Below are 22,661 nucleotides of genomic sequence, written 5' to 3'. Positions count from 1 at the left end.
TTTCACATATAAAATCTCGTGAGACCGTATCAAAAGAAACCTACTCTTAATATAGATGTTAACATAAAATTCAATAATTTAAAAATGTATGTTTAACCAATAATTAATTAGTAATGTATAATGATTCACAAAAACTAAAGTTTCACCTCTTAATTTTGTGATGTCAATATCCAATTTTATTAGATTAATAAAAAAATATTATTTTTATATTTAAGATCGCTAGTTGGTCTATAGTCTAGATGATCTTGTTTTCCTAAATTCAATTCCGTGATTAAGGTTAACTCGGAAGGATGTTGTAGTAATTTAACATGCAGTAGTCCTTTCAAACAAATTTTTGCAGCTTCCAAGTTGGCTGAACGCTCATTATTAGACAGCGATATAAAGTTGGTGCGACCGTGAATTCGAAGATAGACAAGGTATTCCCTCAATAGGGTTATCTTAAATCTTCCTTTTCTTTGAATTTTCCTATTTTTCATCTGAGATTTTGTTGTGTAATTGAGTCAATTGACTGTGTAAGATTTTTTACTCCGCCTTTCCGATGTTTCTTTTGTCTTTGGTCTTTTTTCAGTTTATCATGTGTTATGAATTCAAAAGGTTTTTTTGTTGTTTCTTAAGCTAGTTTTGTCTCAAATTCATAAAAGATTTACTATTTTTGTCCTTGGCTACCTTTTGATTATGTGCTCTTGGGAGTTTTTTTTTTCCTACCAAATTTTGATTCGGGAAGTTCTTTTTCTTGGTTTTCAGTGGAGATGGCGGTGCAGCTAGTTAGAGAATGGACTGCAATTCAGCAGTTTCCTGCAGCAACTCAGGAGAAATTGGTTGACTTGTTGTCAAAGTTAAAGAACCAGGTTCCACTTTTTTCTCATGGCTTGATGGATGTTCTTGAGTACCATTTGTGGCAGTAAATAAGATTAAGATTGTTTGGTTCAACCTGTTTGTTCCCCATGAAAAGCGCGAAGATATTGTTGACTATGAATCAAAATGAGAACAAGTAGTGGTGACCAATTAATAGAAATATATTTAAATTTGGAATGAAAATTCTGTAAAGTTGTTTGACTCGACTCTCAAAAGACACCAAGTTAGCTATCAAGAACAATGGTTGAAAGCTGGAGAATGGGTCCTCTGTTTTTTTTGTATGTTTCTGTTTACTTCTCTCAGAAAATGTAGATGGTCTTATCTATAAGTACTTGATGTATGAGGTGTATCCTTGGCAATAACGCTGTTTGTTATTCCTGTAGAATGTCAATACATTGACAATCCTAGTGATGGGGAAAGGTGGTGTTGGAAAATCTTCGACTGTCAACTCTATTATTGGGGAACGAGTTGTCACAGTTAGTGCTTTTCAGGTATATAGTGCTCTCTGTCTCTGGTTTTTGTTTGCTTTTTTTTTTTTCATTACTTAAGGTCTCAGGATAATGTAATCCTTAAAGCATTCATTCCATTTTGTTTCAGTCAGAAACTCCTAGGCCCGTGGTTGTTTCACGATCACGATCAGGATTTACACTGAACATCATTGATACCCCAGGGCTTGTTGAGGGAGGATATGTCAGCGACCAAGTGCTCGAGACCATTAAAAGGTTTTCATTAGCATATATCAGTGGCTAACGAAGGTTTATGATTCTGCAATAATATCTGAGTTTGATGTGATAACTTTGTTTGTAGCTTTCTGGGAAGGTTTCTTTTGAACAAGACAATAGATGTTCTGCTTTATGTGGATCGTTTGGATGCATATAGAGTGGATAATTTGGACAAACAGATCGTAAAAGCCATTGCTGATGGTTTTGGTAAAGATATATGGCAAAAATCAATGGTTGTCCTCACACACGCTCAGCTCTCTCCTCCAGACTTATTGAGTTATGAGGAGTTCTTTTCCAGACGATCGGAGTCTCTCTTGAAATGCATCCGGCAAGGAGCTAGGATCGGTAAAACAGACGCTCAGGTATGCTTAAATTTTACGCTGATCATACTTCCATTTTCTCTCTTTTAAAGGAAAAATTGTTTCCATCATTTACCTGAAGTGAACCTCATTACAATAATTGAAGAAATCGAACTGATAGACATACTGTGCTATGGAATAGTTAGTGTGTCTGGAGGACAGAGGACTATTTGGGTCAAATGTTTCTCTATTGGGTTCTGAAACGTTTTAAAATTTCATGCAATATTTTTTCACTAATTATCAAATGAAAGCAATTCAAGATTTAGCAATTCATTCATTTAATAGTTTGAAATACATTGAGATGTCTGCAGGTGTGATCTCACTTTAGTTCTTTGCTGCTTTTTTCAATAGAATTATGCCATTCCAGTTGCTTTGGTTGAGAATAGTGGGAGATGTAACAAGAATGAGTACGACGAGAAGGTCGGTTTGTTTCCTTTAGAATTCCTGTTTAAAGTCTCGCTATTTTGCCAACGCTCGTAAATTGTTCATCTGCGTTGTAGATCCTCCCAACTGGTTCTCCTTGGATACCCAATTTGGTTCGTACTATCACCGAAATTACCTTAAATGGAAAAAAGAGTATCCTTGTTGATCAGAAGCTGATTGAAGGACCAAATGCGAATGATAGAGGAAAGCTATTCATCCCTGTCATTGTAGCATTCCAAGTAAGTGATGTTCCAACACTTGTTCTATATAAGCACACGAATGAGACATATATCAAACAATTGTTAAATTTGTTATACGGAATGCATCTCTAATTGATGTACATGACCCAAGATAAATTGCATATTTGGTTCAGAAGATTTGAATAACATTGATACTATCCCATCTTGCCAAATAGAGAAAGCCATGTCTTATTGGAGTGATACTTGATTCTCATTTTCTCCTTGTAACAGTACTTCTTTGTCATCAAAACAATTGAGAAGTGGATCAGCAAGGATATATCCAGAGGGACTAAATCTCCATGGGGGTAGCACAAATTCATACTCGCCACCCTCCCGTCTTTCTCTCAAGTTTCATTCTGTCTTTTTTTCCTTGAATCTTGATGTGTCCTGTTAGTTATCTATTTCAGTGATTTCCGGCTGTATTTGCATTTGACGTACATTTGAGTTCGATTTTTTTAAGCTGATTATTTAGTTCTGATGATTAGTTTTCGAGACGATGGTTATGCTCCGGGGTATCTTGATTCAGTGCATTTACCATAATATATGGCGAGTCCTTCTCTTTTATATATGTTGAGAACTATCAAAATAATAGTATTTTTGCATGATAAAATTATAATATAATTCAATAAAACACTTGGCCATGTTTTGAAATTTTTTGTGGAATTGTTTACCTCAACGTCTATGTATCCAAGTTCAAATATTATTAGATTTTTTTCGGGACGACATTATTTAATTTAAAATACTAATAAATGAATTTTAAATATAAAAAAATTCCCTATTTATCGGTCGCGTCCCAAATTATATGACCCAACGGTTTCAATATCACCCTAACGGCAAGGCCAGTCTTCATCATATATGGGAAAGGCCACCCATATTTTTGGCGCGAGGCAGCAGTAGAGAATTGAAGTTCGGACACTCTCGCAAGTCGAAGAAAAATGCTGTGATTCTCTTCAAGAACCGCATTAACAGTTGATGAACAAAACGTTCTGGTGCATGAACGAAATGTTTTGGTGCATGCGCTGGATTTAGTTTCTGGGTTTGTGAAATTTTGAACTGATGGATCATGAATACGACTGGAGACTTCAATCCGACTGGTACTCGCCTACTCGACTCCACGATAGTCCTGTGGAGTACGATTTCCCGGTGGGATTGCGTAAATTTTTTCTTGAATAATCAAGGGATTCGTAACGATTTCATGTTTTCATTACTTCTTTTTATAACAGTTGTGTTGTTTTTAGGGAGATAGATTTATACCGAATAGGAGCCTGATGGATCTTGATCAAGCCCATGGTGCATTGACAACCAGGAATAATGCAGGACCCAAGGAGACTAACTTCAGAGTTGAGTTTTTTTAATTTTTTTTTTTATCACTCGTTATAAAATAAGGACTTCTCGTTTTCTTGAATTGATATTGTGGGTATTTGATGGTATTTTTATTTTTGGTCATGTTGATGAGCAGAACGAGTAGATTACTTGATGAGAAAGCAAATGAAAATTTCTTTATATTTGATTTTGCGTTAGAAAAGATGGTTCATCTGAAGAAATTTTCTGGTAACAAGGATTTTTGAACTTGTGAGAATATTTTATCGAGGAGGCGAGAAATTTGTAGGTTTGATATGTAAGCAAATTATAAGAAGGGTTCACGTTTTTTTGTTTCTAAATAAATTATCAACGAAAAACGATGATATACTATAGCACCACAATTGATTCAACAGATGGATGAATGACTACTAGTTCTTGCTCTCATTTGAATATAATCAGATTGCATATCAAAAGAAGTTGGAAAATCTGACTTTAGATGTTGAAGGAAGGCCATTTCAGATGTTGGTTTTCAGGGGCAGCCCCGTAGCGAGTAGAAAATCACAATCACCCCATATGATTAATGAGATGAGACGTAGTGGTGAGGATATCTCAGATCATAAGCCCTTACGACAGTTCCCTAAGGTACATAATGACATGCCCGAGGTTAAAATTTCTGCTGTTAATTTTTACTTCCCATATTTACACTTTCTTTTCCTGCACAAGTGCAAGTTGATTAATCACAAGCTTGAGTTTTCGAGATTTTTTTTAGATATATCTTCTCTGGTTTTAGATCACGGATTTTTGTTTGATATCATCTTTATGTAATTATACTGTATTTACAAGTGCAAATTTTTTAATTTAATTTTGCATTCGCAAGCTTACATGTGTATGCTGATGTGCAGCAAGAATCCCGTATTCTGGATGCACCTAATATAAGGAATGATTACTATCTCAGTGTCATGGACTGGGGAAGAACCAACATTCTTGCTGTTGCTTTGGACAAAAAATTATACCTGTGGAATGCAGATAGTAGTAAAATTTCGTTGGTATCCGAGGCCAACAGCGATGATGACTATCTTGCTAGTGTTGCCTGGTCTGAAGATGCCAAAACTATAGCAGCAGGATACAGGTCCTCCGTGATAGAGCTCTATGATGCAGAGACATTTAAACGTGTAAGAATTATATACATGTTCTTTGGTTTCAGATCCACGTGTATTTTGTTTTGGATTGAAGTTCCTTAATATTCTCTCAGGTGAGATGTCTTAAAGGTCACAAGAGAAGGATTGGCTGTATCGCATGGAACAGTCACATGTTGACATCGGGAAGCTGTGATAGATCCATTATTAATCATGACGGTATTCAAGTTTGTGATTGGTTATAATATCTAGTGATGTTATGAACCTAGTTCTTTTGATCACATTTTAGTTTGCTATCGTGTTTGACAGTAAGAGCGAAGAACAGCTTGATATGTAACGTGAAAGTTCACACTCATGAAGTTTGCGGTTTGAAGTGGTCGAGCACTGGAAATATTCTAGCAAGCGGTGGCAATGACAATCTTGTTTATATATGGAATGCATGTAAAATGAGCTCAATGCATTACATTCACCGCTTTAATAGTCATTGTGCTGCCGTGAAGGCTCTTGCTTGGTGCCCGTATAACGACGATATACTAGCTTCTGGAGGAGGCACAGATGACGGAACACTCAAGTTGTGGAATGTGCAAAAAGGAGCCTGTGTTCGCAGTATAGATACTAAAGCACAGGCAAGTTTTAATACTGTTTACTATCTCTGAGGTGATTTTAAGCTATCTTTAACTAGTGGTTTTACATTTGATCTCCGATTATTTCCATTTTCGCATCCTTGCTACTTGGCAATGACTCAATAAAACTTGGTTTTGTGGGTGTTACTTGAACAGATATGTGAGCTGATATGGAACAGTCATCATAAAGAGATACTGAGTGGACACGGCTATGGAACTGCATGTCAGAACCGATTATGTTTATGGAAGTATCCATCCATGTCCAAAATCGGACAATCCTTGAGTCATGCATCTAGAGTTCTTCATCTTTCCCAGGTTTGATATTACACGTCACGTAACTCAAGAATCGCAAAAAATGGAACCGATTCAAATGCAGTAACATTCGTTTTTCGTTTAATTCATTTTGTACAGAGCCCGGATGGCCTGACAGTGGTCTCAGCTGGAGCAGATGAAACTCTACGATTCTGGGAGGTGTTTGGTCCTGCACAAGATACCAGTTCGAACGTTTCATATTTGGAAAGTCTATTGTCTTTCAAAACATCACCCATGAGATGATCTGAAATGGAAAGAAAGTAAAACTTTTTTGCAGTTATTTAGTTTTTCAACTTCATGTGAACGGCCTTTCTTTAGTCATTTCAAAAGTTTCTTGAATATTTTGGGTTCAAAACTCATCTAATTGTTTTCTTAGAAATGAAAGCACTTGGTTCAGAAAGGACTCGCTGAATTCCAACAAAAGTTTGAGAAAGCCGAAGCCCAACTTGGGGTTGATGTCCAAAGTGCTCTGAGTGCTGCTCGAATTCAAATCTTTTAATCTAAATGCAACAAAATATTATTGCAAATCAATATTCCCTGAATATAAATTTGGTCATCTGCTTTTGTTCCGAAGAGAAACATGGTATACCCATTTCAACGACGAGTACACGCGGTATACAAATCTTGAGTTAATATAATTTTAGTTAAAATAGTAAGAATCCACAATTTATTTTATAACCATCTTTGAATTTTTTTTCTTTACTAAGATGCTATTTCATAATATATTATTATATTTTTTATAACACTAATCTCTTATTTCCTTAAATGATATATTATCCTAACTTTTAATTTTAAGATATATTATCCTAACTTTTAATATTTTAAAATTAAAATAAATTGTAAATTAAATACATTGATTAATATAATATAACGAAGAAAAATACGTTCTTTTACTCTGAAGGGGTTTGCAGTGAAGCATTAACTGAAACCACCCCATTTTAATTTCCGAAGGGATTTGATGAAAAGTTGCGTCTGTTAATATAGATGTATTAATTAATTTGGATTGTGCCACCGTTTCACTCTTTATAAAACTCCTCCACCGCCCCAACCTCCGCCACCGTTTCAGGTCCGTTACTCTGCAATGATCCTTAAAAATGGAGGTGCCTCTCTCTCTATCTATCTGAAGTTAAATTTCTTGTTTTTTAAGCGGTTATTATTCCAACCCTTTACGATTCTTGCAGTGCCAAAGGATTCACGCAAGAGAAAAATGAAGGAAGTTGCAGAAGAACCATTCAAACCACAGCAACAGATTAACCTCTTCAATCTGGAAGGTCAGCAGCACTTCTCTTCTCCTGATATTCCTGTTAATGGCGGCCAACAGTCACGAGTTCATCAAATCCTCAACACCGCAGCGCCTTTCAAACCCTTTTCTTCTACTTCCCGAGGTGCTTACATACCCTTCACTCCGTCTCAGCCACTGCACTCCATTGCTGAGAAGTACCCGCGGCTCTCCGTAGATGTTATGAAATGGCGAAACGATAATCAAATTGATCAAATAATCACAGCCCATGTAATCACCTTTCGCGTATACTTTAATGGAATGATAGTTTTTCTGCTAACGTGATCTTTTTAATGGTTAATGTAAGAATGCATGAGGATTTTGTTATATGTAAATAGGAAGTGAATCTAAGGTATGCATTGGGAGGAATTCTGTCGGAGCACCACCGCATCACCCATAACGCAGCCGAGGAGAGAGCAACCAAGAAACTGAGAGAAAGAGAAATGGAACTGCAAGAAAATATGAGCAAAAACGCGGAATTGAAAGAGATGGCGGCACACTACAAGGCGGAAATGGAGAAGGTACACGACAGGGTGGAGTTCTTGGAGCAAGTGACGAAATCTTTACAGTCCCGCCTGCGGGATGCAGTGGATACTCGGCGGTATGCAGAAACGCCGCAAGACGATGCGGAATCGTCGTTTACTGACCCGGACAGAGTTCGACCCGTTAAACTCGAGTGCAAAGTCTGTGAAGAGCGGGTGGCCATGGTGATGATGTGGCCTTGCCGCCATGTTTGTGTCTGTGTGCAGTGCGACTCCGCCGTTAAGGAATGCCCTGTTTGCGGCTCGGTTAAGAGAACGAGTGTGGAAGTGCGTCTCCCATCTTAACGGGGCAGAAGCTACCTAGAGTTCAAGAAATTTTCGTAAATCTTCTTCAGACAAGGGTTTAGCCAGGAAATATATAAATCTTTAGTTTAAGTTTTCATATTAAAATCTTTTTACATTAAAGAAAATGTACCCTTTCCATAATCAGAGTAATCAAAAGACAAGTTTGCCTTAAATGACTGCTTAGTAGGTAAAATGTGTGAATACTTGTCAAGAGATCTTGTGTTCCAATTCTCTGATTTCTTGTTTTCTTAGTTGAATATATTGTACATGATTTATTCAGTGTAGTTTATCTTATCAATGTAATTTGTATACTACTTGTTAATTCGTCGATTTTTCAAAACATGAAAAAATAACAAGTGTCAATTTCATCATGATATAGGTCTCTTGTGAGACGGTCTCACAATCTCATCAGTGAGACTAGTCAACCCTACAGATATTAACAATAAAATTCTTAGCATTAAAAGTAATACTTTTTCATGGATGACACAAATAAGAGATCTATATCACAAAATACAATCCATGAGACCGGCTCACAAAAGATATACGCTAAATATATATAATCTTTCATGCATAATTGAGCTTTTTGTTATATTATAAAAAATTAATATACACATGCAGACAGATGCAGTGATTACGAGTCTCGTCTACGTATGAGAAATAATAATCCTTGTAACTGAAAAAGGCAACGCTTCGCAGAGGAAAATGATCAGTCGCGGCTGTATCTGTTATTATATTCTGTTGAGGAAAACTGTGAATTACTGCATCTTTTCCTCTCTTCTAACCAAATCTGAATTAATGGCCGACGATTACGTTAATCAAGTCACGGATTTCCAGCCAATTTCGTCAACTTCTCCTTCAATTCCTCTCCATGTATCCGGTTTTCTTGCCGGTGATACTGTGCGCGTGGAAGGAGACACCGGAGAGTTGGAATTCTCTCTACAGTTCAGTATCCAAAGAAGGGAACAGAATCATGGCGGTCCCGGCAGCTTTTCTGATGCAAATGTCCAAGAAATGGGCACCTTTTGTGATTCCGCTGATTCTTTGTCTTCTGCATATCCTACTTCAGGTCATGAAACTCAAGATCGTAGCGTATTAGTGAAACAAAAGAATTCCATTGATGCAGAGCTGAAGCTCTGAGTTAAGAAAATACAGGGAAGGAAAATTAAAATGAATGTTAACAAACTCCTAGCTATTTATACAAGGAGTAAAGTCAATATCCAAGTCAATGACTATTTCTAATACTCCCCCTCCAGATGTGAGTGAATATTGTGCACTCCCATCTTGATGAGAAGTTCCTTAAAACGTGAGTAAAACAATGGCTTTGTGTACAAATCAGCTAGTTGTGATTTTGAAGAGACATGCATCAACTTGATGGCCCTTGCTTGCACTTGTTCACGCACGATGTGACAATCAATATCTATGTGTTTAGTGCGTTCGTGAAAAACTGGATTGGAGCCAATGTGTATAGCAGCTTGGCTATCACAAAACAACACAGCTGGTTCATTATCCTCAACTCTCAAATCTTTAAGTAATGTCCTAATCCACATAACCTCACAGGTAGCCGCTGCCATAGCCCTGTACTCGGCTTCAGCAGAGGACCTCGAAACTGTTTGTTGCTTCTTTGATTTCCAAGACACCATAGACTCACCAAGAAATACACAAAAACCAGTGACTGACCTTCGTGTGTCTAGACAAGAACCCCAGTCCGCGTCCGAGAAGAACTTAAGTTTCAAATCAGAAGCACTCTTATAGATCAATCCTTGTCCAATGGTTCCTTTTATATATCTCAAAACATTCAAGGCTGCTTCCATATGGGATGTGTGTGGTTTTGAAACGAATTGACTTAGTTTGTTCACAACATAAGTCAAGTCAGGACGTGTAATCGTGAGATATATCAATTGTCCAATTAATCTTCTATATGCAGTAGGATCAGAAACCGAATCCCCATCATCAAGAGATAGTTTAGTGTTTGCATCCATAGGTGTGGACCTTGGTTTGCAACCAAGAAGACCAGCCTCTGTGAGTAATTTTAAAGCGTAATTTCGTTGACAGATCGAAATACCAGATTGTGATCTAGCAACTTCTATTCCCAAGAAGTATTTCAGCTCTCCCAAATCTTTCAACCGAAATTTGCTGTCAAGGCGTATCTTTAAGTCACTAGCCTCCTTTTCACAGTTGGTGGCAATCACAATATCATCAACATAGACTAATAGAGCAACAAAAATATGTCCTCTTGTCCGCAGAAATAAAGAATTATCGGCATGGGATTGAGAGAAGCCCATGTCCAGTAGTGCAGCAGAAAATTTTGCAAACCATTGGCGAGAGGCTTGTTTTAAACCATATATGGATTTGTTAAGTTTACAAACAGCATGTGGTGGCAGATTCTCCCCCTTGCTGCAATACCCTTGAGGCAAAGACATATAAACCTCCTCTAATAAATCACCATGAAGAAAGGCATTATTGACATCAAGTTGAATGAGAAACCAACCTTGGGCAGCAGCCAAAGCCAACAAAACTTTTACAGTAACAAGTTTAGCCACCGGCGAGAAAGTTTCAAGATAGTCAACGCCTTCCTGTTGTGTGTAACCTTTGGCAACTAAACGTGCCTTATAACGCTGGAAGGAACCATCAGCTGAAAACTTGGCCTTGTAGACCCAACGGCAGCCAATTGTAGACTTACCATGTGGCAGAGAGACAACAGACCAAGTGTTATTGGCTTCCAAAGCATGAAGTTCATCAGCCATTGCTTGTCTCCATTGAGGAATAACAACAGCTTGAGAATAGTATTCGGGTTCAATGACAGAAGATATGTTGTTGACAAAAGCAGAATAAGAAGGCGAAAGTCTACGAGAAGAAAGATATGTAGACAGAGGATGGTTTGTTGTACAAGGAAGAGGGGAGGTAGTGGCAAAACAATGGTAGTCACGAAGGTGAGGTGGAGCACGAATGTTTCGATTGGATCTAGTATGTTTTTGCAAGGGATTGGGACTGAGTAAAACAGTGGTTGGAATGACATGATCAGAAAAAATATCCGAAGAGGAATGAGAGGAAGAATCATCTTTGAAAGGAAAAACAAGTTCATGAAAGATTACATCTCGTGAAATGAATATTTCATTGGTTTCCACATTCAACAATTTGTAACCTTTGTAACCTGGTGGATATCCCATAAACACAGATTTAATGGCACGAGATGAAAATTTATCTCGAACAGAGATGAGTGTGGAAGCAAAACACAAACAACCAAAGACTTTCAAATGCGAATAAGAAGGTTGTTTGCGGTGCAACAACTCAAAAGGAGACTTATTGGATAACAGAACTGAGGGAGTTCGGTTAATTAAATAGACAGAAGTAAGGATGCAATCAGGCCAGTAGACTAGTGGAATGTTGGATTGGAAAAGAAGGGCACGAGCCACATTTAGAATGTGTTGATGTTTACGCTCAACAACAGAATTTTGTTGTGGCCTTTCAACACAAGAGTGAAAATGAACGATCCCCTTTTGAAGGAAAAAATTTGTAAAGTTGAGTTCTGGAGCATTATCACTCCGAACTCCCTTAATCTTGACACTAAATTGAGTGTGTACCATTTGATAAAATGCTGGAAAAATGTGTTGAACATCACTCTTAGCTTTTAACATATATGCCCAAGTAAAACGAGAGTGATCATCTACGATAGTCAAGAAATATCTATAACCCTCAACTGAAACAGAACCAAAGGGACCCCAAATGTCAATGTGCATAAGTTCAAAAGATGCATTACACACATTATGTTGAGAGACAAATGGCAAACACTTTTGCTTGGATAAAGGACAAATAGCACAAGGCATATGATGTTCTTTTACAAAGGTAGAACCTAAGCATTTATTCAAAACAGAAAGCTTAGCATAAGAAGGATGGCCCATGCGAAAATGCCACAAGTGTGAAAGATCAACAGAAGAATTACAAATGACCGGAGATGAGACTTTCCTGAGCTGGTTCAGTACATAGAGGTTTCCAACACGTCTACCCATCCCAATCATCTTGGATTGATTGATATCCTGGATTTCACAGGTATTAGAAAGGAAACGAACTGAACATGAAAGGGAATTAGTAAGAGAAGTTATAGAAAGCAAATTGAATCTAAATTGTGGCACATATAAAACATCATGGAGAACAAGTTGACTGGTTAAATGAACCGAGCCAACATGAGTGACACTGATTGAAAAATTGTTTGGGAGGGTCACTTTGGAACTTATTTGCTGAATTGTGGTAAAAAGAGACATAGAGCAACATATGTGATGTGTGGCTCCCGTGTCTATTACCCAATCCAGACGCTGTATGGCAGGAACAGAATTAAAGAAGGAAAAAATACCATTGAAGCAGGACACAGATGGCTCTTGCTGTTGTTGTTCCAAAGTGGAGCTGTTCATAGTCTGAATTTTCGAGCTTAAAAACTCAATAAGCTGATTACATTGGCCATGTGTAAGCGAGTCAACCGAAACACTTGAAGTAGGCTCTGGAGAAGCATATGTATGGCAAGCTTGTGCTTGTGTCTTCCCAAAGAAAGATTTTGTCCCAAACTTAGGATGACCAGGAGGAAATCCGTGTAATTTGTAACACTTATCAACTGTGTGGTTAGTGTAATTGCAATAAGAGCACACTTTATCACTCTTGCCTTTGTAGTTCGGAAATTTCTTGGCATTATTCACTGCAACAAATGCACTTGGTACAAAGGAGGTTTCAATGTCTGACTTGACAGTTCCAGTGTTTATGGACCTTTGTCTCTCCTCTTGGACCACGAGGGAAAACACTTTAGCAATGACAGGAAGAGGATCAACCAACAATATCTGTGCACGAACTGGCGCATAGGACTCATTTAGCCCCATTAGAAATTGCATAACACACTCCTGATTGTGATAATTCACCCAATCTCTCATCGATCCACAATGGCAGACTGAAGCAGGCTGATAATCTTTCAACTCATCCCAAAGTGTTCGCAATTTCGTATAATAAGAGCTGACACTCAAAGATCCTTGATTAAGAGCACTAAGTAACTTCTTAATTTGATAAATCCTTGGAGCATTGCTCTGCTGAAATCGATCGCGTAGATCGATCCACACCTCATGGCAAGTTGACATGTACATTAGGCTATCGGCAATTTCACGAATAACAGCATTTAAAATCCAGGAGGTGACCATACTGTTACATCGATTCCAAGCACCGTATAACAGATCATCAATTGGAGGACGAGATATAGCACCATCCACAAAACCTAACTTGTTTTTAGCAGTCAATGCCATGGCCATAGATCTACTCCAGGTGTTGTAATTCGAACCAGAAAGCTGGTGTGATACAAGAGTAAGACCTGGATGATCACCATTCTGCAAGAAGTACGGGTTGCTCGAGTCCTCTGCAAAGGTGCGATTAATGGAACTTCTCCTTCCACCCTTCACCATCTTGCCGGAGAGGCAAGTGTGCGAAAGCGTGAGATCGATAGTAATTGAGACGTTGTGATCTCTATCAGAATTCAGTTTCCAAAGAAACAAAAGATCATGCAGGCAGGAGAAATAGAAAATTTTGTGACTCCGCTATTTATACTGTATCATACCAGGTCAATGAGCGTGGGTGAGAATGAATTGAACGAAGAATCTTGGATGAGGAGGAGAGATGACATTGTGACCAGGTTGAGGAGTGGGGTTTTGTCTCCGGTGAAGTATAATGCCAGTGGCAGTTGCGGTGTTTTTCAGGGTAGGCCCAGTTCGGGGAAGAAAACGAAGATGGAAACTGGGAAAGGACATAATGCGTTTGAGAGAATGCTTAGAAAGCGGAGTTTTCCCTTGAGGCCATGCAATTCTTATGCCTTTTTTGTTATGACAAATTGGGGCGGGGTTAAGTGTTCTTCCTTCGAGGAAACGAGCAAGAGGTTGAGTAAGAAATGGTGTGAACTCCCTAATGACATGAAGAAGGTACGCATGTTTTCTTTTCACGAAATCATTGGAACTTAAATAAAAGTATTTGATTATTTTAGGTGAATGATTATTGGATACTCAACTGGTGATGTTATGGTGACAGGAATATGAGAACTTGGCTTCGAAGGACAGTGCAAGATACATGAGACAGTGTTTGCTGTTAAAGAACGATGTACAAGAAGAAACCGGGTCTGAATTACTTGAAGACGAGAAGTAAGCTGGTAAAAACTTCAAGTGTGTTAGAAACGTAGCAAAATTGTTTATTATTCTATGTTTGTTGTCTCACCTTATGAAGAAAAAAGGAAAAAAAGAAAAATTTACCTTAGAACAGTTCTCTGGAATACTTGAGAGTAATTTGGTAGGATTGGTTTACAAAATGGGTGATGTGCTGGTCTAGAAAACGAAGTCGAAAACATTTGCATCTTAGCTTATTATACAGGTTTTTATTTGCATAATCTATAATATTATATATATATGTACAAAGAAAATAATATTACTTGGAAACCAGGTATTTTAATTTATCAACAGCGAAAAAGAAGACCGAGAGCCTAGAACTTTTGCTGTGTCACTCGTTGGTTGCAGCAGAAATGAACTCCTAATCTTACATCTTATAGAGAAAATGGCTTAGCATAAACATCGAATGGTTCATTAGCACTAAGCTGTGGCTCCTGCAACCAGGAGAAAAAGCCATGTAGAACAAGTTGATATTTGTCATTTTAAAAGATAACAAAGTCCTGACAAAATTGCATACCTGTCTTTTTCCAATGCCAGCACTTCCCCCAGTCAAAAGCATTGTAAGAAGTGTTGTAACCACACCCCCTCCTATTTCGTCATCCGCATTTCGAATGGTAGACCTCATTGCATTTAAAATACTTCCGTATGTAGGATTACTTACTTGGCCTCGTTCAACTGCTTGGATAAATGAAAATGTCATTGCACCTGTTGAAGTCACCTTGGATAGAGCCTGTCCAGCAGTTTTTTGTGTATTAAATGTCATACATATGTAGCCAAGAAGTTAACTCAATATCGAAACGTAGGAGACTGAGCTTACAGATGTATCTGCTGAGATTTGATCATCATCACAACCACTAAAGGATATGACTTCTCCTCCACTAGTGCCTTTCCAAGTACCTGTACGAGGACGATGGTCTTCCCATACATAACGCCCAGTTCTGAATCCACATACAAACGGATAAACATTTGAAAGTTCGTAATTTTTTTGTGGTAAATTTGTCAGCACCCCTAATATTAGGCTTAAGATACAGTAACGAAGGTCACCTGTTATCTTCTGTTTCAGTGTTTTGTATCACATGGTTCTCAAATAGTGGCAGAGTCGGAGTTTTGGTTCATATTTTCGTTAGTGTATATGATATAATTACAGATCTCCTAATTGTTTTGGGGGATGGGGTGTTGTCATCATAAAAATATACAAGTCAATAAAAATATTTAAGAGGGAGATGCTGTCATGAACCTCGGGAGAGTACGGATATATTTTGGAAGTGGTTCACTAGAGGGGTATGAGCAAGATAGTGCTTGCACATAAGAAAATATGTGCCAAGTATCTAGTCAGTATAGAATTAGGCATAGCACCAAAGGAATAAACTTAAATCTATCATGTCCCCAAGTAACAAACCTGTCCATTCTACAAAGATACGGTAAATCTAGCATTGTGCCACTGTGACACGAGTCTATGATTGCGTGAAGCTTAACGCCACAAGGAAGTGGCCTAACAATAGTTGCATTGATCTCATCATCAACAATCATTCCATATGTCTCGAAATCCAAAGGACATAGTGTTTCATCGAATCCGTCGACCTCATCTCCTGTGTAGTTCCTCATTTGTGAACCATGGCCAGAGTAATGAAACACTAGGGAGTCCCCAGGCTGGCAACCTTGCACGAGCCAAAACATAGCCATCCTAATGTTGTGTTTTGTTGGGATTTTGTATGGATCAATTTCCTCTTCTGAAACAACACTTGCACGTGTTAAGGGGGTTGGATGATATAAAAAATGTTAAGAAACACAGGGCATTTCATAGGATTGTTACAAATTAAACCAAAATATGCCACCTTTCACAAATGTTATTGAATTAGTCGATCACCTGACTCACTAAATTCTTAATTCTTTCTATGTAATGCATTGAATACTGTCTTAATTGTGAGGCACATCTGATGTAATATAATCGTTGGAGTATCTACCATTTAGATGTTGCAGGATCCAAACATATTCCAAGAAAGCCATTCTATTTTACGAGTTCTCATATTATTGTATTTCTGAAAGTTCTGATGTACTGTTTGCGAGTTTATTAAAAAAATTGATGTGCATCCTCCCATTAATTCCTTTTGAATCTTTTCGAGCTGTCGTTTTGACAAAAACTGATGCACATTTCAACCTTCGGTTCCATCTGTGGACCTAAAGAATAATTTAAAGATATGCTTCACTTTTTAGATTTTGATAATCATGTATTATTTGGCTATGAAACATATAAACTAAGTTGGTGTATTCAATCGAATGTTAATAGTTTTTAATGACATTTTGGATTTGACATATTTTTATTGAGTTACATATATTCTTACAGGTTTCCAGATAGAAATCCATCGTCGACTTTTTGCAAAAATTTTATAATATTTTGTAAACGTTTTCTTATATACGTGGATTTGTACCTTTAATTATATCATATTATTTTTCATTGATTTATTTGAATTAATTATTATTTTACGTGATATACTAATGTAAAAATAATTTAAACAATATTTATTATTAAGTAAATATGATTTTTGGATAAAAATATATTAGCTACTAACTGAAAATACTAGCAAAGAATTAAAAAAAATCCTTTTATAAAAAAAATTAATAAAGAATTTAAATTAGTCTCTTGTGAGACGGTCTCACGAATCTTTATCTGTGAGACGGGTCAACATACCAATATTCACAATAAAAAATAATACTCTTAACATAAAGAGTAATAGTTTTTCATGGATGATCCAAATAAGAGATTCATATCACAAAATACGATCCGTGAGACTGTTTCACACAAATTTTTGCTTTAAATTATATTTATTAAAAAATTATCATTACTTTCAATTTTATTGACAAAAAATTAAAAATATATGAAGATGAAAATATTTTTTTAAGATGACTGAGATGGAGAGGAGAGAAGGAAAGAGAAAAAAATTCATCAGAATTTTTGTATTGAGTCACTCTAAGTTTTAAGAGTGTGTCTAATGTGAGACCGTCTCACGGATCATAATCTATGAGACGGGTCAACCCTACTCATATTCACAATAAAAAGTAATACTCTTAGCATAAAAAGTAATACTTTTTCATGGGTGAACCAAATAAGATATCCGTCTCACAAATACTACCCATGAGCCCGTCTCACACAAGTTTTTGCCAAGTTTTAATATTTATATATTAATGAATTATATAAAATTATTAAAAGTGTATTGACATTTTGAATACCTCTAGATTTTTGTAAAAAAATTAAAAGTCGAAGTCGCATACTACTTGATTTTTAAAACTCTACAAAAATCTATTTCGAATACTATTAAATTTTTATAGATTATATAAAAAAGTTTTGATTAAATATATCTAAACTTTTAAATTCTACGAAAATAATTAAAAGTCATCAAATTACTTACATCTCACATTATAAAAACCGTTGTAAAATCTTTTAAAATTTCAAAAGATTCGAGTCTTCAAAACTATGCATTACATGTGCATGCTTTGCATCTAATTTGATTTATTGACTGTTTTCTTTGTCATCTTTAAGAACAGGGAAAATTGCAATTTAGGATATATCTATGCTATCAAACTTATAATACAGTCTTGTCTCTTTTAATATTTCGAAATTTTAATTCTTTTTTCAAAATAGTGTTTCATGTTTGTCTCGCATCCAAAAAACAATAAAATTACAACAGAATAAAATGAAAATTAAAATATTCATCATGAAATCGTCTTACATGAGTTAATGTGAAATTTTAAGCTATTTGCAAGTATAGGAGAAGAATAATTTCCCCCCCTATTCACTGATTATCCTTTATTAGCTTATTCTCCAAAGTTTATGGACTTTAAATGTATGCTACAAATATAAGTTGAAGTGAAACATATTTAAAAACACTGGAGAGCTAAATAAAATCAGTGGGTCTCATGTGAGACTGTCTCAAAGATCTTAATATGTGAGACGGGTCAAGCATACTCATATTCATAATAAAAAGTAATACTCTTAGCATAAAAAGTAATATTTTTTCATGAATGACTCAAATAAGAGATCCGTCTCATAAATACGACTCGTGAGACTGTCTCTCACAAATTTTTGCCAAATAAAATTAAGTAGCCATACCGTACATTATGTTTCACCAAAACGTTACTAAATATATTGTAATTATATATATTTTTCTAAAAAAAGATGAATATAAAGATATTGTAATTTTTTTATTTGAAAGAAAAGATACTGTAATTGTTCATAGGACCCAAATTTCAAAATTCAAAACAAACGAATAATCAAGCTAGAAAACAAAATATTTACCAGTGAGCATGAGAATGGAGGATTCTGGGAACTTGAACCTGTTAATCAGCAAGTATTTCATGCATTTAGCATCATTAATGGTTCCCTTCAACTCGTGCCTCGAGTATCTATACGAGATCCCCACGATCACCGCCTTCTTCTGAAGGTGATCAGCGGTGGAAGAAGGACCAGGCCGTGGCGCGTAGGGGCCATTGTATGATCCGTTGACAGAGGAGTGCGTGGGACGATAAGAAGGCGGAGCAGGTGGATTTGTACGAGGATCGCCGACACGGGTGATGGACTTGCACACGGCACAGCGGATGGTGGCGGCGCCTGGCGGCAGCTGGAGTGGCGTTCGGCAGTTGGAACAATCTACTAACATCAACATTTTTGGGCGATCAAGATTCAGCAAGAGTATTGCTAACGTGGGGCGACTGTGATCAGCGTCGGAGAAAAGTGGAGTCAAAATTGAGGAGAAGGATCAAGGAAATGGAGTTGGTGGAAAATATGAGAACGGGAGTTTTTCTTATTGGCTACGCCTTTGGTAATATCTCTTTTGTTTTATTTATTAATTTTGCGATTGTTATAAATTTAATGTAAATGTTTAATTCATAAGTCTCACTCATTTACTCTCAGTTATAGAGTATTCAATATGACAAAAACTCATGTGAGGTTGTCTCACGGGTCGTATTTGTGAGACGGATCTCTTATTTGGGTCACTCATGAAAAAATATTACTTTTTATGCTAAGAGTATTACTTTTTAAAGTGAATATGGGTAGGGTTGACCCATCTCACGAATTATAATCCGTGAGACGATCTCACATTAGACTCACTCATCCAATTATGCACATAGATGTATAAGATTGATATGTTTATATTCACCGAAAATTATCTAGATTTACAAATATATCATAATAATTATATGTAATGACGGAGTCAGAAATTCAATAATACCGAGTCTGTTTTTTTATATAAAAAATCAAAATAATAAATGTCAATTAACTTCATAATAATTAGATTTTTAGGGCTAAAATCTTAATTTTATCGGGCTCTATCTTTCTTTTACTACTTGAGCTATATGAACTATATAAAAGGTTTAATTTTTCTGTCTTTTGTATTTATTTATTCATTGGAACCGTTAAATAAATGAAGAATGAAGAGTGGTGAATAAAAAAGGGAGTGGGAGTTGTCCCACATTGAAAAAATTAGACAAGCTTGGTCTCCCTTATAAGCTCCAAGTTGAGCTAAGAGTTTGGGTCTCAAGAGGTACCAGAAATTTTTAGAAGGAGGAAGACATTGATAGGCTGTGTCTCGGTGAATTTCGTTGCATTTCTTCGTTGCTTGAATTCCTTGTATCTTAGGAAAGATTGCATGTAATGTATAGAACTTCATATGGGCAATTTTGTCTTACGGAGAAAAGAACATACTTACATCGACTTGTTGTTTATGTACTTGTTCAGAATCGAGAGAAAGATCAACCACATGAACTGTGTACACACTAAATACAAGTTTAAACTAAAATTTCAATATAAAAAATTAAAAATAGAAAGGACTTTTGCCTGGGTGGGCGGGGCTAGGGGTGTGCAATCGGTCAGAACCGAACCGACCGAACCGAACTTTTCTAAAACCGAACCGACCGATTTTTTTTTGAAAACCGAACCGACCGAATTTTGAAAAGAAAACTCCGAACCGATAAAAATTCGGTTATTTCGGTTTTCAACCGAAATAACCGATATTTTTATTAAATAAACTTTTTAAACATATTTACACAAAATTACAACTGAAGAGATAAAATATTTACAAAAAACTTTTTAAACATATTTACACAAAGCAACAATCAACAATCTGCTGGTAGGAACCAGCTAGGAAACATTTTGAATCAAAATACAATTCACAAAACAGAAAGAGATAAAATAACCACATCATCTCAAGATCAAATGAGATGAGCTGAATGAGATTTAGCAGAACCAGAAGCTTTTAGAATCTCCATTGTTACAGCCAACAGATGGAGCAATCCTCGTTCCTCTCAAAACCAGAACCAACCAATCTGCTAGAATGAAGCTGAACAAGTAAGTAAGTACACTTCCAAGTTAGATAAAACATTCACAACATATCATTGATAATTAATGTAATTTACCATCCCTTTATGTGGTCGACGACGACGAATCCAATGTAATTTTCAAGAATTCTGGAGAAAAAAATGAGATACAAGTTAAATAAGTCACTAAATACACATTTTAGAATGAGAAAGAAAAAAATAATATGTTATTTTAAAAGAAATAACTAACCGATATCAAGTTTTTGTACATCTTTTAAAATTTTTTCAACATTGATTGGGTTTGGACGTAAACGAAGCCAATCTTCAGTACAAATAAGGCTTTCTACTACCTTAGGAGTCAATGAACTCCTAAAACAATCAAGTATCCGACCACCGGTGCTAAAAGCGGATTCTGAAGCAACTGTTGATATTGGGATGGCTAACACATCACGTGCAATTTGAGCAAGTATAGGAAATCTATGATGGTTTTGCTTCCACCATGCCAAAATGTCAAAAGTTTCACAATATTCCTCAACCATTTCATTAAGATACTTGTCTAGTTCCAACATGCTGCCATCACCATGAAGTTGAGCTTTTTGCCTCTTGTATTTTGCAAGGATTGATTGTCTTCTCAAATCCATTTGACTCACATTTTTTGGCTCCATGTCACCTGATTCTTGAGTAGATGACTCTTTCAAGATATCACCTTTAGGCTCAATCTTCTCCTTGTAATTTTTGAACAAAGCAAGCAACATGTCCTTTACCATCTTTGCTACTCTTGCACCCTTTTCATTTCCATACAATTCAGCCAACATAAATTCAACGAAATCCAATTTATGCCTTGGATCAAGCACCACCGCAATATAAAGCAACTTATTCACCTTCTCAGGTTCTCCCCAATACTTGTCAAATTTCTTCCTCATTCTCATCCCCATTGCATATAAATCTAAATCATCACTTTCTTGCCACTCCTTCAATATAGTATGAATAGAACTAATCTCGTGTGCAAAAGTATTAGAAGTGACATACAAGGAACCTGGAACTTTTAATGTTAGATCATAAAAAACTTGCAATAAAGATGTAAAAATCCTAACATTGTTCCAATCTACACTTGTTGGCCTTCCATCACAAATTTTAATCTCTTTTTTTGGTTTGCCATCTGGCCCAAGTATCACACCTCCATCATCATCAATAATATCACTCCACTCTTTATATTGAAGATCTCACTTGAAGCATACATCTTGTTCATCAAGTCTATCAAAAGCTCTTTCAAATTTTTAGCTACATTCAACATCAAGAAAGTTGAATTCCATCTAGTAGATACATCCAAACACAAAGAATTCTTGCTTTCAATTTTTTCAATCTCTACACATTCTTTGAACTTGATTAATCTGGAGGGGGATTGTCTAACATATTTAACTGCATTCCTGACCCTCGACACAGATTCATTTATCTCTTTTAATCCATCAACAACAATCAAATTGATTATATGAGCTACACACCTCATATGAATGTATTCTCCCTTCAAAATAGTAGAATCCCAATTAGCCATCTTCTTTTTGAAATTATTTACAGCCACATCATTTGAACTTGTATTATCAACTGTAATTGTGAAAACTCTGTCAATTCCCCAACCCCTCAAGCAATTTTCAATTGCTAAACTAATTGCCTCACCTTTATGACTTGTAATTGGACAAAATTGATAATTCTTTTGTGTAACTTCCAATCTTTATCAATAAAGTGGGCTGTTAGACACATATAGTTGATGTTTTGAATTGAGGTCCATGAATCAGTGGTCAAACAAACTCTCTGTGACAAAGTATTCAACAAACTTTTCGAATTTTCTCTTTCAATTCTATATAATTCAACACAGTCACGTGCAACACTCCATCTTGAAGGAATTCGAAACTTTGGACATGTAGTGGCCATAAATAATTTAAAACCATCTCTCTCTACAAATTTGAAAGGCAATTCATCCATTATAATCATTTTAGTCAAAGCTTTTCTACATGCATCCTGATCAAATTTCCAAGAACTCAAGCTAACCTCACCCTCTATTGCACCTGCCTGTAAACACAGTTGTGCTTGATTTA

At 36.3% G+C, this 22,661-nt stretch overlaps 6 protein-coding genes across 10 annotated transcripts; 4 read left to right on the top strand and 2 right to left on the bottom strand.

Annotated features, from left to right (window-relative positions):
• Positions 1-262: 262 nt before the first annotated feature.
• Positions 263-3,003, top strand: LOC140804623 (translocase of chloroplast 34-like). Of its 3 annotated transcripts, none has more exons than XM_073160693.1 (8): positions 263-416; positions 745-848; positions 1,239-1,346; positions 1,453-1,577; positions 1,663-1,939; positions 2,288-2,356; positions 2,437-2,598; positions 2,830-3,003. In XM_073160693.1, the coding sequence occupies exons 2-8, from the start codon at positions 750-752 to the stop codon at positions 2,905-2,907; spliced, it is 918 nt and encodes a 305-aa protein (XP_073016794.1). In that variant the 5' UTR covers positions 263-416; positions 745-749; the 3' UTR covers positions 2,908-3,003. The 3 variants fall into 3 exon arrangements, with proteins under 3 accessions (XP_073016794.1, XP_073016795.1, XP_073016796.1); XM_073160694.1 differs by lacking the exon at positions 263-416 and adding an exon at positions 426-512; XM_073160695.1 differs by lacking the exon at positions 263-416 and adding an exon at positions 517-540.
• Positions 3,004-3,296: 293 nt separating this feature from the next.
• LOC140804622 (cell division cycle 20.2, cofactor of APC complex-like) lies at positions 3,297-6,470 on the top strand. Of its 2 annotated transcripts, none has more exons than XM_073160691.1 (8): positions 3,297-3,741; positions 3,837-3,938; positions 4,360-4,542; positions 4,803-5,072; positions 5,153-5,255; positions 5,346-5,662; positions 5,816-5,974; positions 6,071-6,470. In XM_073160691.1, the coding sequence occupies exons 1-8, from the start codon at positions 3,655-3,657 to the stop codon at positions 6,212-6,214; spliced, it is 1,365 nt and encodes a 454-aa protein (XP_073016792.1). In that variant the 5' UTR covers positions 3,297-3,654; the 3' UTR covers positions 6,215-6,470. The 2 variants fall into 2 exon arrangements, with proteins under 2 accessions (XP_073016792.1, XP_073016793.1); XM_073160692.1 differs by having other exon boundaries at positions 3,822-3,938; positions 6,071-6,469.
• Positions 6,471-6,829: 359 nt separating this feature from the next.
• Positions 6,830-8,218, top strand: LOC140804624 (BOI-related E3 ubiquitin-protein ligase 1-like). Its single transcript, XM_073160696.1, has 3 exons — positions 6,830-7,071; positions 7,153-7,481; positions 7,589-8,218. The coding sequence occupies exons 1-3, from the start codon at positions 7,053-7,055 to the stop codon at positions 8,075-8,077; spliced, it is 837 nt and encodes a 278-aa protein (XP_073016797.1). The 5' UTR covers positions 6,830-7,052; the 3' UTR covers positions 8,078-8,218.
• Positions 8,219-8,685: 467 nt separating this feature from the next.
• Positions 8,686-14,261, top strand: LOC140804699 (uncharacterized). Its single transcript, XM_073160793.1, has 3 exons — positions 8,686-9,166; positions 13,674-14,019; positions 14,126-14,261. The coding sequence occupies exons 1-3, from the start codon at positions 8,946-8,948 to the stop codon at positions 14,237-14,239; spliced, it is 681 nt and encodes a 226-aa protein (XP_073016894.1). The 5' UTR covers positions 8,686-8,945; the 3' UTR covers positions 14,240-14,261.
• A 236-nt stretch (positions 14,262-14,497) lies between these two features.
• On the bottom strand, positions 14,498-19,073 carry LOC140804698 (metacaspase-1-like). Its single transcript, XM_073160792.1, has 5 exons — positions 18,551-19,073; positions 15,656-15,986; positions 15,074-15,194; positions 14,774-14,986; positions 14,498-14,690 (listed from the first exon to the last, which is right to left on the bottom strand). The coding sequence occupies exons 1-5, from the start codon at positions 18,915-18,917 to the stop codon at positions 14,631-14,633; spliced, it is 1,092 nt and encodes a 363-aa protein (XP_073016893.1). The 5' UTR covers positions 18,918-19,073; the 3' UTR covers positions 14,498-14,630.
• A 1,291-nt stretch (positions 19,074-20,364) lies between these two features.
• LOC140805260 (zinc finger BED domain-containing protein RICESLEEPER 2-like) lies at positions 20,365-21,493 on the bottom strand. 2 transcript variants are annotated; one of them, XM_073161514.1, is made up of 3 exons: positions 20,819-21,493; positions 20,668-20,718; positions 20,365-20,577 (listed from the first exon to the last, which is right to left on the bottom strand). In XM_073161514.1, the coding sequence occupies exons 1-2, from the start codon at positions 21,489-21,491 to the stop codon at positions 20,675-20,677; spliced, it is 717 nt and encodes a 238-aa protein (XP_073017615.1). In that variant the 5' UTR covers positions 21,492-21,493; the 3' UTR covers positions 20,365-20,577; positions 20,668-20,674. The 2 variants fall into 2 exon arrangements, with proteins under 2 accessions (XP_073017615.1, XP_073017614.1); XM_073161513.1 differs by having other exon boundaries at positions 20,365-20,718.
• Between the last annotated feature and the right edge of the window lie 1,168 nt (positions 21,494-22,661).

This window comes from Primulina eburnea, chromosome 11, assembly GCF_022965805.1.
Source record: "Primulina eburnea isolate SZY01 chromosome 11, ASM2296580v1, whole genome shotgun sequence".
Lineage (NCBI taxonomy): Eukaryota > Viridiplantae > Streptophyta > Magnoliopsida > Lamiales > Gesneriaceae > Primulina > Primulina eburnea.
The sequence above is the reverse complement of the archived record's forward strand: the minus strand, read 5'-3'. Positions and strand labels throughout refer to the sequence as shown.

Coding starts and splice junctions, on each gene's coding strand:
- LOC140804623 (XM_073160693.1), top strand. CDS start 750: ATGGCGGTGCAGCTAGTTAGAGAATGGACTGCAATTCAGCAGTTTCCT. Junction 849..1,238: donor TGTCAAAGTTAAAGAACCAG/GTTCCACTTTTT, acceptor TTATTCCTGTAG/AATGTCAATACATTGACAAT. Junction 2,357..2,436: donor AGAATGAGTACGACGAGAAG/GTCGGTTTGTTT, acceptor TCTGCGTTGTAG/ATCCTCCCAACTGGTTCTCC.
- LOC140804622 (XM_073160691.1), top strand. CDS start 3,655: ATGGATCATGAATACGACTGGAGACTTCAATCCGACTGGTACTCGCCT. Junction 5,256..5,345: donor ATCCATTATTAATCATGACG/GTATTCAAGTTT, acceptor CGTGTTTGACAG/TAAGAGCGAAGAACAGCTTG. Junction 5,975..6,070: donor GAGTTCTTCATCTTTCCCAG/GTTTGATATTAC, acceptor CATTTTGTACAG/AGCCCGGATGGCCTGACAGT.
- LOC140804624 (XM_073160696.1), top strand. Junction 7,482..7,588: donor ATCAAATAATCACAGCCCAT/GTAATCACCTTT, acceptor ATATGTAAATAG/GAAGTGAATCTAAGGTATGC.
- LOC140804699 (XM_073160793.1), top strand. CDS start 8,946: ATGTATCCGGTTTTCTTGCCGGTGATACTGTGCGCGTGGAAGGAGACA. Junction 9,167..13,673: donor ATGAAACTCAAGATCGTAGC/GTATTAGTGAAA, acceptor CAGGTCAATGAG/CGTGGGTGAGAATGAATTGA. Junction 14,020..14,125: donor TCCCTAATGACATGAAGAAG/GTACGCATGTTT, acceptor TTATGGTGACAG/GAATATGAGAACTTGGCTTC.
- LOC140804698 (XM_073160792.1), bottom strand. CDS start 18,917: ATGTTGATGTTAGTAGATTGTTCCAACTGCCGAACGCCACTCCAGCTG. Junction 15,987..18,550: donor CTCCATTCTCATGCTCACTG/GTAAATATTTTG, acceptor GTGTTGTTTCAG/AAGAGGAAATTGATCCATAC. Junction 15,195..15,655: donor TATCTTTGTAGAATGGACAG/GTTTGTTACTTG, acceptor ATGTGGATTCAG/AACTGGGCGTTATGTATGGG.
- LOC140805260 (XM_073161513.1), bottom strand. CDS start 21,491: ATGAGGAAGAAATTTGACAAGTATTGGGGAGAACCTGAGAAGGTGAAT. Junction 20,719..20,818: donor TGTACAAAAACTTGATATCG/GTTAGTTATTTC, acceptor TTTTTTCTCCAG/AATTCTTGAAAATTACATTG.